The 14,190-nt window shown below is 28.8% G+C and overlaps 1 protein-coding gene across 5 annotated transcripts in view; it reads right to left on the reverse strand.

Moving 5' to 3' along the window:
- The window catches only part of Wdr62 (WD repeat domain 62), a 32,067-nt gene extending 19,863 nt beyond the window's left edge, over window positions 1–12,204 (reverse strand). The window contains exons 1-3 of one of the 5 annotated variants that reach the window (XM_075734280.1): window positions 12,048–12,204; window positions 11,408–11,887; window positions 6,843–7,955 (exon numbers count right to left, since the gene is read on the reverse strand). In XM_075734280.1, the coding sequence (XP_075590395.1) occupies window positions 6,843–7,214 (372 nt within the window). In that variant the 5' untranslated portion in view covers window positions 7,215–7,955; window positions 11,408–11,887; window positions 12,048–12,204. Of the gene's footprint in view, window positions 1–643; window positions 1,056–3,040; window positions 3,257–6,842; window positions 7,956–11,407; window positions 11,962–12,047 lie in introns of those variants that run through there. The other 4 variants (XM_047056278.2, XM_047056277.2, XM_075734290.1 and 1 more) reach the window with 4 other exon arrangements.
- Window positions 12,205–14,190: the final 1,986 nt, after the last annotated feature.

Here is a 14,190-nt window from a genome sequence, read left to right on the forward strand (position 1 = left end):
ATAATCCTTATTATATGGAAAAAGTGTTTTAATTCTTTGTGAGAAGATGCTATTTTTACCGCATATAAAATCGACAATTATACAAAAAACAATACAAAAATCACGAATTAAATATGGGATAAACGAATACAATGAATCCAAATCCTAATGTGAACACAAACACACATAATACATGTGAGAAATGACGATTCAAAATTTCGGTCAGGACAAAAAAAAATTGTCGCCAAACACAAAATTACACACACACAAAGAAACATCATCAAACCCCCCCCAAAGAAGTGTATGATATTTCGTTGTTGCTGTTTGATTTATGATACACAAACACAAATGATTGCGTGCATATGCATATAAAAAGTATTTGTTTACCACAATTATCGTATGGCTAATAATAATCTACTAAATTTACACCTTAAAATGAATGTAAATATTATAATAACTATACATGGAAAGAAAAAATGCAAAAAAAAACCATGTACGATTTGAGTCAATCATCGGAATCTATCAATGATGGCCCCAAAAATAAAAAAAAAACAGCACACACACACACAGACACAATATATTTTCTATATTGAACGAAAACCAGATGTTTGTTTTCTATTTTTTTTAGCAGTAAATGATGTATGTATACAATAAAAGTTCATACCTCTGAATATTTAATAAAACTATTGAATTGTGTTTGTGAACAAACACCAAGTGATTGTAGACTACATAGATTTGAACCATTGCCTGTTGTTGGTCCTGATGTTGAATTGATTGTACTGTCCATCGTATTTTTTTCTTTGGTTATTATTTGTTGCTTCAAAATTTAACGAAGATGAAGATGATGATTGGTCGGACAGCAACAACAACGACAACAACAACAGAAAAAAACGGTTGTCATTGATTGGAATGTTAGGCATTCAATTCGAATTGAAATAAAAAAAAACAGAGTTCTTGAATTAGGGCGGTAGACCTATGCTGATTGAATCACGATTTTTTCTTTTTTTTTAATTCTTCTTGAAAGTTTTATTATTATTATTATTATTATTATTGAAGTAGAACACAAAATTATTGAGCTAAACAACGACAGAAGAAAAACTTTAGTGATTATTATTATGATGCCAATGTTGTTGTTGTTGTTGTTGTTGTTGATAATGATGAGAATAATATAACAGCAAATGATGAAATAAAAAAAAATTCGGACACGATTCACGAAATACACAACATACATACATAAACACAAATACAATCATCATCATCATCATCCGACAATCACACTCATCAAATGTATGGCTCATTCAAACATATGGGTTTTTTTTCTTGCTCAAAAATGGTGATGAAATGATTTCATTTCAATCAATTTGTGGCATGTATTTATCAATTCAGAAAAAAAGAAAAAGAAAAAAAAATGTAGGCGGTTGTTGTTGTTTTTTTATTCGTTGTTGATGGTTAATGGCTGCTGCCGTTGATGCTACCTGGTAATGATAATAAAAAAGATCATCCACCAAAAATCTCTTCAACTGGATTAATCAATATTTTTTTCCCATTCGGAAGAGAAAAGAAATTCAAACATAATAAGTGATGTATCATAGAAGAATGAACGGAAAAGAATAAAAAAATTCTCATGACCTTTATGCATCAAACGACAAAATGTTTATGATGATGATGTTGACCCATCATAATCATCATCATGAAGAAAAATTTGTAACAAATCTGGATGGAGTTTCTCAATGATGGATTTCATGTAAAAAAAAGAATAACCGCAAATGCTGATACAATGGGAAAATAATAGCGACAACAAAAATTACAAAACAAATAACACGCAAACACATTAGGTCATCATCATAATCATTTTTCGTTGCTGAATTTCATGTGTGAGTGTGAGATAATTACTGGAATTTTTTTTCTTCTTCTTCTTCCTTCTACCAATGCCAATGATCTATATAAATACAATTTTTTTCTGGGGGGATTTCAAATAAATTTGGGCGTTTCTCTGTTGTATTCTCGGGCGTCGACCTGAACAGAATTTTAGATTTCCAAAAAAAAAAAAAAAAAAACAAACTCTTATCTCTCATTGATGACAGGAGGGAAAAAAACGGCAAACAAACACACAAACACACACACACACAGAATAATGTCAGATGAACTTTGTATGAATCAACAATAATCTGTTCAGGTTATTTTTTTTCACGATATCATTGATAGTGGGCGAAACTTATAATTTTTTCGTTCATCTTGTCGATCGATGACTTTACAAGTATAATAATAATTGAACATTTAATGATTTGTGGTTGACAATCATGATGATGATGATGATGATGATGATGATCATGAAAAAAAAACTGAAGGTGTCAATGTTCGCTTTCATACACCCACAAACGAACAAAAAAAGAAATTTCAACAATTCAATGACCGAAAATTATGAAATCCAATAGAAAAATTTCTTGGTGGAATAAGTTACGTACGACAAATTAATCCGAATTGACGGGAAAAAATTTCCAACTTTTTTTCTGCTCAAATAATGTTATTGTGGATGCATTTAGAGAAATCAAAATGTCATTTTTTTTTGTTAAACATGACATGAATACATTGGATGTTTTAGTTTTTTGTGTCGCTTATCGATATATCAAATATATCGGTGGATCACTTTCGATACCTAATCTAATCTAATCTAGTTTAAATTGATCATATACACAGCGTGTATTGTAAGTGCATGTGTTTGCAAGTTTGAAATGGTGAAACGGGGAAAAAAAATGAATGAATGAATGATATTTCTATGGCAATTTTCGTTATCATAAAAATATATGGCAGAGATGATCGTCAAAAATTGTTAAAATATTAAAAATCTTGAGAGACGAAGAAAAAACATTAATTTTTTATATTATATATGTATGTAGTAAACAAGTCGAGTAGTATAGTAAGAATCATCAAGAGTAAATGTTTGAATGATTGAAATTGAATGACAGATTTATTATTATTATTATATTAATATTGGGAATGGCAGCGATCATTTTACAAACACACACACACAACCATCAATGTAGATTAATAATTAAACTACTATATATATGACAATTAAATGATGTGGTTATAATCATAATCATCATCAACAACGACAACAACAAGATGAAAGAACTGGATTCGATTCGTCGATCATTTCGAATATATGTTGATGGATAATAATAATGATAATTATGGTTTTTGTCGTCGTTATTGTATAATCATCATACAATAATGATTATCAATCCACTGACACACACACATACGCACAAACAAAATGGATTCAAGTAAAGTGAATGAATGAAACAAAACAACACAAAATGTTTGATGACAATTTATATATAAAAGTGAGATTAATATATTAATTAAAATGAAAAAAAAACTATTTGGATAACAGACATAGAATCGTAGTAATGATGTATATGAAATGAAAGTGAAATTTGATGTCACTGATGATCAACAACATTTGTTTGTTCATTTCATTTTGAATGGGAAAAAAATGAACAAAAACATGAATTTAATTACACAAATTGATAATGGTTTCGGGTGATGAAATCTTGATGAAACATTGAGAATGAAGAAAAAAAATAATTCAATTCATCATGGTGTGAACATGGTCCATACAGAAAAATGTACGACATTTGTTTCATCTAAATAAAAAAAAAATTATACTGAAAGACAATGGACCTGAACCAATGTTTCCATTCTTTCAAACGATTACACATACACACACACATGTGGATAGCTCATGAACATAAAAATGTCCATATCAATGATTCTTCTTGGCTGAATTAAATCTATACAAGTCAAATGAAAAAATCGAGAAAAAGAGACAGAGAGAGAGAGTCGAACTTTGAAAATTGCCCATGAACTAAAAGAGCAAAAAATATATTTACATGGATGGATGGATGAATGAATGAATGAATGGGATGTTCAACGATTCGCAAAGCAAAACGTATGATGATGATGATGAGAATAATAATGGTCAGACTTAACAACAACAACAACAACTGGCCAGATAAACTAGCTACTAGCAGTAATGGTGTAAAAGAAAAATATTTATTGTCTCTTCTCTTTTCGTTGTTGTTGTTGTTCAATGATCTTTACTCTTTTATCTGCGAATATTCAACAACACTATGACCACCACCACCACCACCACAACAACAACAACAAAATGGACGAACATCACCTTGTATCACAGGAGCAGCAATCAACAATAATAACAGAAATAAAAAAAAATTCAAGTGGAAAAAAACTTTACCAAAACAACGGCCTCTATCTCTCGGTGTGTGTGTGTGTTCACAATGAGCAACAAGTCTCAATAAATAAAATGCAGAATATAAATACAAGAAAAAAAACATAGCTTCAAACAGGTAACCACAACTTTTATTCCATTAGTTTTAGGTTGAAGTTCAACATTTTTTTTACGGAAACAACAAACAAAAACCATACAAACGAACTTTGTAGTGGTTTAATAAACAACTACTCAAATACACACACACACAGATAGAGACTGTGTACACATAACCATGGAACTACTATAGAAACGAATTTCGATTGAATAAAATGATGAATAATACCCAACCAACTCGGAAAAAAAAGAATCGATAAATGAAAAATGGCAGCAGCAAAATAAAAGATGAAAAGAAAAAAACAAAACAAAACGAAAAAAACTGCCAAGTAATTCAAGTATCATGAACAAGGTCATTTTCGACCGCAACATTTCAACAATCAGAGTATTGCTCATAAATTAAACAGGTTGATTATTATTTACAATTGAAAGAAAAATTAACCAACCTTATCTATCGATATCATACAACAGAATATCATTTTACAATAGACCAAATCAATGATCTTTTTTTTTTGTTCAACTCAAGAATTTCAGCTCAAGAAATCAGCTGTATTATGTATGTTTCACTGAACAAAATCTTGAAAGATTTTTATGAGGACCATCATAGAATAATCAAACACAATGACATAAAAAAAATCAACAAAAGGTTATCAATATGTCATTATCATTGAATCTTTTTTTTCCTTTTCAAGAGAACTTGAATTTCAACCCGAAAGCTTCAAAATAGAAAAAAGGTGAAAAAATTCTATTGGTCATAAAGATTTTTTTTTGTCATACCATTTCATTGAGAATGTATTATTAAGAGAAAAGAACAATAACAAAGAAAATAAAAAATGACCATTGTCCATTTTCATTGCATTGCATTCTATTTTATTCAATTCAATAAAATACATTTATTCATCATTCATAATAGGAAATCAAATATCAAGAAGAAGAATATGATGGAAAGAGATAAGATCCACTTTCAAAATTGATCATTGAATTTTTTTTTCTTCTTATTTCAATAATTTTTTTCACGGATGAATCAAATAAATGTTTTTTTTTTATTAAAGGTATCGATTGCATGATTGAATGATCTTCGATTGATTGTGCTTGGTTTTAGAAAGAAAAAAAAATACGAAAAGCAGCAGAACGATTGATTGTATAACAACAATTCATCGAAGTACGAAGAAAGGAAGATGAAATAAAAAAAATATTAACGATTCGATTCAATCGCTTGATCGATTCGATTCGAATAGCCTAAATTGGTATGCCGTATCTATACATCATACACACACACACACTTACAAACAAACACATACTACATAAGAGACTATCCCTTTAATCACCACCATCATCATCATCATCACCACCTGATGATTATAATCATCATCATCATCTTCTTCGGTAAAGTAAAAAAAAAAATAAGAAGAAGAAACCTGTAGTATTTCCGAACATCATTCATTCATTCATTCATTTCTATTATATAATCATTATATTTTCATTTTCTTCTCCTTTTCTGTAATCATTTTTTCATTCATTCAACAACCACAACTACCACCATGATCGAAGAATGACAATTAACTCTAATAATAATAATGACTATGTCCGTTTGAAAAAAAAATATTAATCCATTGAATGAATGAAAGGGGAAAAAACCTTGCACAAATACATGGTGTCATCAACCAGGATGTATATAAAACATTACATACAATTCAAAGGACAACGATCTTATCTTGAGAAAAAGAAGTTTAAAACAAATTATTATTATCATTATCATCACATGTCAGCCATATTATTGTGTCAGTAATAATTACTATATATACATATATGATAACTAAGTGATTACTATTGGCGCCAAAAATTTTTTTCCCTTACAGGAATGAATGGAAAAAACACAAAACCTATTTTTCAAAGAGAAAAAAAAATCCCCTAAATTCAAGTACATTCATTGGATGGATTTAGTGAAAAAAAAACAAACAAATTTGTCAATAAGAAAAAAAAGAAGGTAACCACTAATTCATCCATTGCAGGATATATCGATCAATCTATCAATATCGATATATATTAATGGCAGTTTATGTTCGATTAAAAAAAAACAACAACAACAACAACAACGAAATCTAAGTCAAGGATAACAGATTTTTATTTCTTTCTTTGCTATTACACAAAACAATAGCCAGTGGAAAATAAAAATTTTCATTTCTTCGTTAATAAATCGAAACAAAGCTAAATTATCATCATCATCAATGATGACGATGATTGAAGACGAAGAAGAAAATTCAGACACATAGATTCACATTGAATAACATCTTTTTCAATGGCAAACTTTTTTGACCATTGTTTCTTCTTTTCAGAAAAAATAGACAAAAAGATACATTTTTTTAAAAGATGATGATCCAAAGATATAAATCTTTTCACATCACAAATACAAACAAAAAAAAGAGATAAATCATTTTTATTTTCATCATGAAAAACAAGAAACTGGCCTTCAATGTGTTTCTGTTTGAAGAAAAAAAAATACAAAACTTACCTTTGAATCTATTGTTCCATTACTTTGGCTATTTCGTTTGAGACCCAATTTTCTGATAATAGTTCTTGTATGGCAATTATTATTATCAAATGGATCAATTAATGGTGGTGGTTGTTGTTGTTGTTGTTGCTGTTCATCATAATCATTTTGTTGTTGTTGAAAATTATTATTACTTATTTGATCACCAAATGGATCATTATATGAATCATATGTCTCGGTACGGGCAGTCCATTCACCGGAAGAAATATTATTTGTCGTATCATTATTATTATTGGAACCACGACGTGACAACAAAGTTGACGTTATGGACACAACCGATGGTTGTGTCTGTTGTTGTTGTTGTGGATTGGAAAGATTTTTGATAAAAGACATTCGGAATGATTTGATTTTCAGTTGTTGTTGTTGTTATTATTATTATTACAATTATTGTCGGTTTCAGTCGACGATCGAGTTGAAATTGTTTTCATTTCCTGTCGTGAATGTAATCATTTCAGGGTTTAAAAATAAAAATGATTTTCATAAATTTTTCTTCATCATACGAGAGTCAAAATTATTGACATTTTCACATATATGTCATATATATAGATATTAAAATTAGTAGCGAATAATTTTGAGGCAAAATAAAATGAAATTTTTCAATCACTTGGATATGCAAATTATTCTTCGCTGACGTCTTCGTTGCGTGTGTTGTCAATAAAAGAAAAAAAAAGAATCGATGAGAATATAAATGGAATGTAGAAACAAATGTAGAAAATGATGAAATGATTGTCTAGGTTTCATATGGTAGGTATAAAAAATGTGCGTCGTCGTCGTAGTCGTCGTAATAAAAACGTCGTTGCCGTTGTGTTAACGTTGTTAAGTCGTACTTTATTAGGATATTGGGCAAATGATAATTTGCAATCGATTATCACATCGTCATAATAGAAAAAAAGAGGGAAAAAAGCCGATTTGTTTAAATAATTTTCTTCTTTAGTTTTTTTTGGGGGGGGGGTTTATATAATGATATTATTAACCCACATAAAAACAATGAGGAAAAAAAATAAACAACAATTCCCAAGTCGTAATAAATCGTATTATAATTTTCTTGATAGTGATGATATCCCAAAACCGGATCTGCAAATGAATGGATAAACAAACAGAAATATGAGAAAAGAATCTAAAATATAAAAATAATGATGTGTGTATGTGTGTGATAGTCAACAACACTTTGTCAGCAACAATTGTGAATTGAATACAAAAAAAAAATTTTTTTAACAACAAAAAAATGCGTGACAAACAAACAAATGAACCAAACCTCTACGAACATGAATATGAATTCGAATATATACATTTTTTTTATCCATTCGAATAGCGAGGACATGTCATACAACAACAATAACAATAACAACAAACATTCATGGATGATGATGATGATTACACACACACACACATTGCACATTGTATCGACATGCTTTTTATATAGAAAATCCAAAACAATCATCAAATTTATCAACAAAAAAAAACTATTGAAAAAAGCAGGTGAAAATTGTGTGTGTGTGTGTGTGTGTGTATGTGTATTTATGAAATGAAAAACATGACAAACCAATTATATGGTTAAGAAAAATATTGGAGCCATTTTAAAACAACAACAACAAAACAAAAGAATCAACAACGCGCATTCAAAAGAATTGATGAAGGTCATTAATTCATTAAAAGAAAAAATCTTTCATTGCCTCTTAGATTTACTAATTAAAATATCATCATCATTTCATTTTTATGTTTGTTTTTTTTTTGTTTGTTTCGAATGAAAAAAAAATTATTTAAAGATAAAATTGATGCCAACGCCTGCATCATCAAGGTATAAATTGGTTAATAAATAATGTCGGCAATTCATTTGAAAATCAAAATATATTTATAGAATGGCAGCAAATACCAGAAATGACATTATAATTATTATTGATTTTAATTAAACACACACAGACACACTCAGGTAATTTTTAAAAAACATATGGACTTGGATAATTAATTGATTAATTAAAAGTAATTGGTAGAAAAAAAAGATTCAATTTCGAGTTTGTAGCAAGCAGTAGTAAACGACAAAGTTGATCATTTCATGATTTTCAAAAAAATAAAATGAAATCATGTCCATATCACAATATAATCAATGTATGTGTGTGTAACCGGAGATGATTTAAAACCGCATATCGATTACTCGTATGTTTTTGAAGATGATAAATTTTTTGTCTGTTTCATTTTAAATAAGAAATTTTTTTTTCAACTTTTGGATATATTGGATTTTATTTTCCATCTAATTATGGCTCTGAAAATTGAGATCATTGAAATCGAATGACTTCCTTAACAAGTATATATTTGACGTTTTTCCTGTGTGATATATAAATCAACACTTTTACTGTTTTATAACAATCTGGAAAAAAACAAGAAGAAAAGAATGAAGAAAAATCGAATCAAATGGGGTTTACAATTTTTATTTTCTGATTTATATTTGATTGATGATGATGATGATCGGTGAGGAGACATAGAAACTTGTTGAACAATTATTTTTATCTCGAAATAGTACCACCACCATATATACATGTATATTGTAGATATAAAATGAAATAAACGGATTTTTTTTGTTGTTGTTGTTGTTGTTGTAGCTGTTATCACCAAGTGACAAACATCATCAATTTCAAAGCAAAAAAAAAAAATTTCGACTAATTCAATTTCTTGTTTCACACACATACAAAAACTACCAACCTATTTTTTTTCTTGAATTTTTCATTTTGATCCAAATAGAGAAAGTGGAAAAGAAAAAACAGAAGGCAAGACAACAAGTTGAACAACACACACAAACACACACACACTTGACGAATTCCAAATATAATCATCAACATCATCATTCAATTTCTACTTAAAAACAATCGAAAATGAATGGCAAAAATCACAACCAAAAAGCATTGTTGTTGTTGTTGCATAAATAATAATTTGTAAAAACAGTAAAAAAAAACGATGGGAGTTGTTTGTTTCTATGATTATTTATACGTGACCATTATTGATTTTATTTTTCGTTTTGGTACTAATTATCATCATCACTAATTATGATGCTCAACAAACGGGAACAACATCACCCATTTTATTTCATTCATTCATTCATTCTGATCATTCACATCATGCACAGAAAAGTTTGATGAGCCAACGAAAAAAAAAATGAAAACAAAACATACCGGAACTGTAACAAATGAATAGATTTTCATATTCATCATTATTATATACAATATATGTAATGTTAGTTTCGAATTCAAAAATTTAACACTGACACTTCCGCAATATCTGTTGTTTACAATTTGTACACAAAATGATATGATACACATCTAACAAACTAAACAGCGTGGTTTGGTTTTTTTCAATGTTCCAGCTTTAAAAAAAAAACAAAATTGATCAAACTCAATTGTCAAATCAATTAAAGATTACAATGAAAAATGACAACAATTAAATTACTATATATACTAATTCGACAATTTGACATTGAAAAAAAAACAACAAAATAACTCCAATAAAAACTTTCAATCAATTATCATCATCATTTTATATTATTATAAATAATCGTTTTTTTTTTGACAATCGACAATATCAAAAACACAATAGATGATTGATTGGTGATATTAGGTCGAAAAAAAAACAAAAATAAATGAACAGACAATAATTGAATCAACAATTGTCGACTGCCACAATGGTTTGCTATTGGTTTCAATTCTATATATATTGATGATGATCAACAACCAAAACACAGAAATCAGGTTTTCTCGTTGCCAAAAATATCATGGTTGTTGTTATGCATAAAAAAAAACAACCACAACCACCACCACCATCACCACCACCACCAAAAACTGAGAAAATACCCCATTTTTGGCCATTATATAATATAATAATTATATATGCACATCAATGTTATATATGGGCTTTTCTTTTTAATCATTAGTTTATGGTTTTTGAATAATAATAATAATAATGAAGATGAATGATGAAATGACAAAGTGAAAGTGTAAATAATGATCATCGTCATATTTCCTTTTAGACACCTTTTTCGAGTTTATCAGCCAAGTACCAAAAAAAAAAAAAAAAAAACAAACAAAAATCAATAAACCGCATTCAAAGCATGTTATGTTTTTGCTTTCTGAAAATTATGAATAAAAAAATGAATTAATTAATCACTGGTAAAGAAAGAAAAAAAAATTGCTAATTTTTTTGAGAGAGAATACCTGATGTATGTCGCGAGTAGAAAAACAACTGTGTGCATAGACATCAGAAAAGAATATAATGAAAACAAAATGAATTATGATCACACGATTATGATTTACCATAATCATCACCAACGAAAAAAAAATCTCATCATCATCATTATTATTATTATCACTAAGGAAGTGATTGTTGCAAATTCATTGTATTATAACCATCATTTGTCATACACCGACACACACACATATATACATAAATTCATTTAAATGATGATCGACATGAATATGAAAAAATTCTGGTTTTTCAAACAAAACAAAAAAACATTTAAAATAATCAATAAATTTGCTTACCTAAGAGATTGAAATAATTCTTTTTGTTTAAATAATCACAAATAATTAAGGCACAGAATTTATGAAATGAATTTGATTTGAAGACCAGGCACAAAATGGAAAATTTTTTTTTTGTTTTATAAAAAAAAAATCCAAAGTCCATTCGGACAAAGACATCACAATAAGTGTGTGCTTTGATGTTTTTTTTTCTCATTCATCCCACACACACACACACACAAAAATAATGATGAACATGACTATGATGATGATGTTGATGGAACATGGTGCCACCAAAAAACGTAATTGACACAAGAGTTTTCTAAATTTTAGTCAAGTACACAACACAAAATCCGATGATGAGAACGAAAACGAATCTGAGAGGATTCAGCCTGCTGCTACAGCTTTGTCATTGTCGCCTCGTTTTTGACAAAAAAAAATTGTCGAGCAATGCTTCTGCTTTTGCTGTTGTTGCATCAAATGTTTTTTGAATGATAGTGGCCACTATTTTGATCGTTGTTCATCATCATCATCATCATCATCAGTCATTATTGCAAATGAATTGGATTTTTTTCATGATTTACAAAAAAAAATAAACACAAATCATATATTGTGAAAGAAACATAGATGCAGTTAGAAATGGAAAATGAAAAACTCAACTCACCTGGATGAAATGCAGACACTTTCCAAAAAAAAAAACAAAAAACATTTGTTCAACATGAAATGTGCGTGTGTGTGTGTTTGATGGATCGAATCATCATCAAATGTCTGCATTTGTTCCATCTGCGCATTCGTTTCGTTGGTCGACGACAATAATAAAACAAAAAATATATCAACAATCTTCTGATATATATCCTATCCACATGTCCTGCCATCTATGAATGACCAACGCAATTATCTTATAGTCCAAGAATTTGTCCACAGATGGCAAATCATTTCAGAAAAAAAATTTACCAAATAAAAATTTAAATTTTGAATTTAAAATTTAAAAAAAAAATCACTTACATCTAATCAGTGATTCGAATTTGATTTTGATCACAAAACACACACACACACAGACATTCATACACACATTGCATAAAGATTAACTCGATGAGATTTATGAATGCTTGCAACATGCACACTTATTACTTATATTTACTTACTTATGAATGCCAAATGTTCAAATGTAGAAAATAATAAAAGAAAAAATTTGACAGGTCGTGTGTGTCGGTGACGATTCTCAATCTTGAAACACACATATACACATATATACACACACACACACTTAATTGGTAGAAAGCCGATCAAATCAAATCAAATGGATCAATCAAAATGAACGAATGCAAAATTCGTTCATTGTGTTTATGTGTGTGTAGTCCGTGTCGATTCGTTCTAATTTTGTTCCAAAAAAAATGAAACAAAATTCAAATTTACAAAAAAAAATAAACTTTTTGATTCCAACATTTCATATTGGTTGACAAATTGTTTAACACATTTTGACATTTTCATATTCGTTTGTTTATCATTTTTTTTTTTACTTTCATTTTGACTTTTATCAAATGTGCGTATACGTTTGTCGATTGTCCATTTTCAAGTATGATTATTCATTTGAAAAAGATGATCAGAAAAAAAAATTCGTTCCATAAAAACATTGAAACGAAAAAAATGAAATTTAAATTGTTCCAACAACAACAACAACAAAAAAACGAATTTCGATTAACAACAGACACAGAATATCGAACCCACACACACACACACACACACACAATCATCATAATAATCGATTGGGTGTTGTCCACAATGAGATTACATAAAGAGAGAGAGAGAGATCATTTTATTTTATTTAAAAAAATTGCAACAACCATCATTTCTATCATTTCATCGACGGCACGGCATCGACAAACCAACCGATCCGAACAGTCGATTTTTGATCACGAATTTTTTTGATTTTATTTGATTTTTCATGAAAAAAAAAATTTAAATCAACAAAAAAAACTAACAAATAGAAATCGAAATGAACAATTCACATAAATTTAATTTCAAACAAAATGATTATATCGAAATCATTAGATTGATGCCACAGAAAGAAACATACCTGACATATGGTTCACACACACACACATCCGTTGTTTTTTTTTGTCGATTGATAATAGTAATAACGGTTCTTATTGCCAAAAAAAAAAAATAATAATTCCATCCTTGATGATGATGATGACCAGATGTATAAAACTGGCTGTAATTTTATTTAAAAAAATTTTTTTTCCATTTTATTTTATATATCCATCATTAAGAATTTGTTGTTGTTTTTTTTGCCCAGACACGCCCGAATTATTGGAATGAACATCAGAATTTGTGAAATTCAAACGATCATTGTTGTTGAGTTAGAAAAAAAAGAAAAAAATTCTCATTAACTAATTATAATTCTAAATGTGCGCGTGTGCATTATGATTCTTATGAAAAATTATTTGTTTTTGTTGTTTTCATTTATTTTCAAATTCATATTGTAGGAGGGAGAGAAAGAGAGAGAGAGAGAGAGAGAGAGAGAGAGAGAGAGAGAGAGAGAGAGAGAGAGAGAGAGAGAGAGAGAGAGAGAGAGAGAGAGAGAGAGAGAGAGAGAGAGAGAGAGAGAGAGAGAGAGAGAGAGAGAGAGAGAGAGAGAGAGATATGATCTTATTGTAATTGGAATTGGATTGCTAATATTTTTTTTTTCATTCGTTGTCTCAATTAGAAATGTACCTTATGTACAGAAAATGAAAACTTTTTTTGATCATCATTGAATAATCAAGAATTTTGTTATTGGTTTGAATGAAATGTGAAATAATTTT

Source organism: Dermatophagoides farinae, chromosome 1, assembly GCF_024713945.1.
Source record: "Dermatophagoides farinae isolate YC_2012a chromosome 1, ASM2471394v1, whole genome shotgun sequence".
In the NCBI taxonomy this organism is placed as follows: Eukaryota; Metazoa; Arthropoda; class Arachnida; order Sarcoptiformes; family Pyroglyphidae; genus Dermatophagoides; species Dermatophagoides farinae.